The sequence below is a fragment of the Oreochromis niloticus genome, linkage group LG14 (assembly GCF_001858045.2).
Source record: "Oreochromis niloticus isolate F11D_XX linkage group LG14, O_niloticus_UMD_NMBU, whole genome shotgun sequence".
Classification (NCBI taxonomy): Eukaryota; Metazoa; Chordata; class Actinopteri; order Cichliformes; family Cichlidae; genus Oreochromis; species Oreochromis niloticus.
Genome location: NC_031979.2, coordinates 32770214 through 32775126, shown reverse-complemented (window position 1 = coordinate 32775126; position 4913 = coordinate 32770214). Strand labels below are relative to the sequence as shown.

The window sequence follows — 4913 nt, the reverse complement described above, 5'->3', positions numbered from 1 at the left end:
CACTACTAGTAGTGTCATATTATTTACTCTATCATAGTGATAAATTAACTCTATTTGAGTAAAATCCCACTGATTTTTAACACTGAATTGAGTTATTTGAAATTAACACTGGGGGTTCAAAGAACTCTGATGGGAGTTGATGTTACTCTATACTGTGTTATTCATACACTAATCTCTAGTGAAAAATTAGCTCTCATAGAGTAAAATTTGTAATTAATTTTACACCAAGTAGTGTTACTAAAACTCTTCCTGTAGTGTTACCTTTACACACAATTCACTGTTTTGCAGCATGAAAACCTGGTTTTTAATAATGCTTTTACATATAAAACAAGTAAGCAAAGACCACAACTAGATAATACATTTAACAGCTTTATTTTTATGTTAGGCTCAAAATATAAAAACATCTCATGTAGTGTATAAAACACTTTAAAACAATGAATTTAGTTTGACATAAAACTGCAATATGGAACGACATACAGGGAGGAATCTGAAATGCCATACTTCATTTGAAGAAGCAACACAGCTCATTTATGTTCAACACCTTCAGCACCATATTGGGATGCAGTCTGACCCTAAATGCATGATAATGGTCATCAAAACACAGGGTTTCCATCAGTTTTCCGCAGAGCAATACAATGTCATCTTTCACAACAATACTTTTGATCTTACAAAAAACCGGAATCTCAGACACTACATCTGCACAGATGATAAAGTCAGGGCGGTACTCTGTACCGTGTGTTATTATCCACTTAGCTGAAAACAAACACAGCTCCAAGCAATTTCTGGACCTAATTCCAGCTCTCCAAGTGTCACCATCTTTCCTGGTCCTAAAGCTAATCTTTCAAGGCTAAAGGACTCCCAATGCTTTATTTTATTACTATTATATTTATTTTTACTTGTGGTGTCCTGTAAAGGTACACTCTGTAAGGCTGCATCTTTAGCCTGAGTATGAATCTCAAAAAACACTTCCTCCATTGAGGAGACAAAACTATTCACAGTAGATTGGCTTAATCCAGCTGCCCTGAGTTGTGCAACAGCAGAGGCACACATATCCAAAGTGCTCTTATTTGACCTTTTCAGATGTTGTGGGTGTGTTTCTTCTACATTAGTTGACATCACCTCCCCTGTAGTGCTAACTTCTTTAACTGCCACATCAGGCTGTAGATTAACATCAGTGTCAGCCTGTTGGTCAAAATAGTTAAGGTGTTTGGTATTTAAATGTTTTCTAAAACCCGTGGTTTGGATGAACGTGTACATGTTGTGAAGCATAGTGTTGTAAGATGTGCCAAACACAAAATGTGCTTTAAACAGTTCATCAAAAGAACCAAGTGAAGAGGTAGACTTGCATGGCATGGCATTCTTGTCAAGAATAATGAAGAACCAGTGGATGTCATTCTTTTTCACCCCAACAGCCAGGAGGTAGGGTTGAGTGCTGGTAGTGACGGCATCAAGGTGCTCTTGGATATTTGTTCCAGTCTGAAAAGACAAATACAGACAGGCAATAAGAATCAAGTTTTCTTAAACTGGTAATTCATAACATAAAAATAGAAAAGAAACACAAACCTTCTTGAAGACCACAAGATGCCTTTCTGCTTGAGAAGCTGACACCTTTCCTGGTCTCTTCCGACCCTGACCAGATGATGGAATCAGATGTAATAGCAAAAGAATTGCTATTGTCCCACCTGTCCCACTGTCCCAGCCTGCAAAAGTTATTTGTTTTTAATAAAGTTGAATCATCATCAACAATATATTTCAATGCATTGAAAAAATGTTTGAGTAGACCCAAAAGACAAAAAGGATAACTGTTCTGTGACAAACATTATATATGCTATGAATGTGCTAATCAAAGAAACAACAGCTCACCAATGTCAGCATTAACTTCAGTGGCATCCTCAGGTGAGTCAGCTGCCAGCAAAAGTTCTTTCAGGTCACTGGTAGAAGGAAGCTTTCTGCCTTGTTGGATAATCTTTCTTTTGAATGTTGTTGGCCACCTCTCCAGCAACCTGCCTGATACATCCTCACCAAACATCAGTACATAATCCTGTTCGATCTGTAACAGGGAAGAGAATAGAGAATTATATCTGCTATCTACAAAATATTAAAGTGTGTTTACATTGTCAAAGTAATGACAAATATTCACCAAGCCTTTGATATCTTTGAAACGTGGAAAAACAGACACTATGTTGCTTGACAGCAGGAGGTCAAGGACCATGCTGTGTCGATAAACAAATGTCAACTTCATCTTCTTCTTGACTGTGTCTTCATCAGCTGAATGTTTCATCAGAGAGATTGTATCCTTGCACTCATCCTCACTCAGCACCTTCTCTGTAACAAACTGCAACTCTCGTCTGACAGTTGGTCCACCACACTGGTCTTCACTCGATGATCCATCTCCTGGTGCTAGACAATATGAAATACAGCTTCTTTATCAAAACTAATAACAACATTTAATAACCATTATTAATAAAGAACCACAATGTGGAACTGTATTATGTATTTCCACTGAATTATAAATGTTACCTCCAGATGATAATCGCCTCCCTTTAGCGGTGCATCTCTGTATGGTTTTAATCCTCCAGGCCAAGTACCCAGTGCCACTCTCGCCATCATAATAATGTTCCTTGGAGAGTGACATGTACAGACACTGATAAATGAATGAACAAAATAAGTTATGTAACAATGAACAGTTGATAAGGACATACATTTTAGCAGGATTTAAAATGTTTAAACGTGATTTTGGTTGTATCAGTTATTACTATGAGCTACTTACTTACAATTCCTCTGGCATGCTTCCTGTAGACAGTAATTTCTTATAGTCAGTGCTCTTCATCGAACTACTGTAAACAGAAAATGTGAATATTAAAACAGTCCCATAAATACCAGTAAAACAGCCTTGCATTGTTATTTCTTACACTGTATGTTACTTTTTTCAGTGTAACAAGGTGTTTCAGCCCTTTGGCTGTAGTTTTTAAGCCCTGTACTAAATGAGTATTTCACCTACATGAAATATATTCCTCAATACAAAACTAAAATAATTACTAGTACTTTTACCGTTTGTCTGATCTAACTTAGCACTAGGGAGTCAGTATTTTGTTCATCTTTAGTTTAACATACTGAATAGTCTGCTAACCAAACTGGAAAAAGGTAACTTGTGTCAATACCATCATTAGTTAACATCAAGTTAACTCACTACAAATACAAACACTGTCATCTTAAGTTCAAACTAATAAAAGAAAACATTACAAACTGAATCCTGGATATTTTGGATACTTTATTAAGTTTATACTGCCTGCTGGTTGTAATAACTGTAACTGTAAAATCGCTAAAGACAGCGGAATTGAAATAAGACAATAACCTTACTGAAAACGACCTCTATAGCTAGGTATCCAAAAAGAAGTGAAAGATGTAACATTAGTGTAAAATTTTAATTAGTTAATGCTTGCCTTACATAATTTAAAATGTAACAATAACAAGCGAATTGCCCGTGCACCAATGTTAGCCAAAATGCTAGTTAGCTAGCTAATGTTAATATGTAGCTCCCAACACATAGAGGGTTTAATTTAATGGAATTTCAAACATGCTAGAACACAACACAATCACCACTACACACTGAAATACATTAACAATCCTTACAGTCTTAGCCAACACTAATTAACAACCTTACGTTAGCATACAGACAGTGTCACATTTGCTTCAGGTACAAAATGAAATATATAATAAACATGGACAAAAGGAATGTAACCTTATTTTAACATGCTACTTGTGTTTAAAATGTCAAATTGTTGGTTTAATAAGTGAATATGAACAACTTACCGTGTAACTGATGTGAAGAAAATGGCGCGGTGAAAAATCCTCTCAGTTTGAAAAGGAGTCTGTGGTGGGAGGAGCTTTCTAGTGTAACATTGACACTGGGTCTTTTAACTCCGCGAATTATCACCCACACTGGGAGGCGTTTTGCTCCAGCTGTCGTTATAATGACTCTATTAGAGTAAATACACTTTAACACTGCTGATTTAACACTGGGAAATTTACTGTGTACTATTGAAATGCTAAAAGCTTGGTTCCTTGTTATTGTAATTTTGTTGGCTTTTTGTGCTTTGATTACAAAATATTAACTAATATAAAATCCATTTTCACAGTTTTAGCCATTCTAGGAAGGAATGGCAGTGCATTTTGTTCTCTTGGCAGGCAAGTCAATCCAATACTTTGGACCAGATTGAAATAAGTAAAGTCTCAATCTGTGGATGGATTGTCATGAAAGTTTATACAGACATTTCGGGAGTTCAAATGACATTCATGATTTTGTGACTTGGGCTCTACCATTATCTCCTCCACAAGGTTGACATTTCTAGTTTTGAGTGAAATGACTCAACAACTGCTGACAGATGAGTTGCCATGAAACCTGGCAATCCAAATTCCCCCTGAGAATAAAGTGTAATAACTTTGGTAATCCTCTGATTTTGATCTTCTGCCACCATCAGGTAAGAATGTGAATTTGTCCAATATTTTGGTTTATGACAAAACACATGAAAAATCCAAATACAGAACCCTGAGCCCTAGTTGTGATATTTTGTATACTGTAAAACAAAGATAGTGATACTACAAGCATGCATATTATAAGCATGCAGTATTTCAGCAGTGCCACTGTGTGCACATTACACAGACTATTTGACATAATCTTCTATCACTGTCACCACAACTACCAATATGTATTATAAAAATAATATGGTAATTTGATGTATTACTGTACCTTAATTAGGAACAATATTATAGCTGCAAGTTAGTTATGGTTACTGCTGCTGTTCTTGCTGTCAAAGGAACCTTGACTGTCTCAGACATGATGCTGAGCCTTTTCATACTATTGCATTTCTCTCTTATGTGCCCTGTGTCTGGTTTTCATCATCTTTTTAAGG

General features: G+C 36.1%; 1 protein-coding gene across 4 annotated transcripts; it reads right to left on the bottom strand.

Moving 5' to 3' along the window:
- Positions 1–280: 280 nt before the first annotated feature.
- On the bottom strand, positions 281–4038 carry LOC106097795 (uncharacterized). 4 transcript variants are annotated; one of them, XM_019345430.2, is made up of 7 exons: positions 3814–4038; positions 2771–2837; positions 2521–2644; positions 2141–2400; positions 1864–2050; positions 1564–1700; positions 281–1476 (listed from the first exon to the last, which is right to left on the bottom strand). In XM_019345430.2, the coding sequence occupies exons 3-7, from the start codon at positions 2633–2635 to the stop codon at positions 742–744; spliced, it is 1434 nt and encodes a 477-aa protein (XP_019200975.1). In that variant the 5' UTR covers positions 2636–2644; positions 2771–2837; positions 3814–4038; the 3' UTR covers positions 281–741. The 4 variants fall into 4 exon arrangements, with proteins under 4 accessions (XP_019200975.1, XP_019200977.1, XP_019200976.1 ...); XM_019345432.2 differs by having other exon boundaries at positions 2521–2620; XM_019345431.2 differs by having other exon boundaries at positions 2775–2837.
- Between the last annotated feature and the right edge of the window lie 875 nt (positions 4039–4913).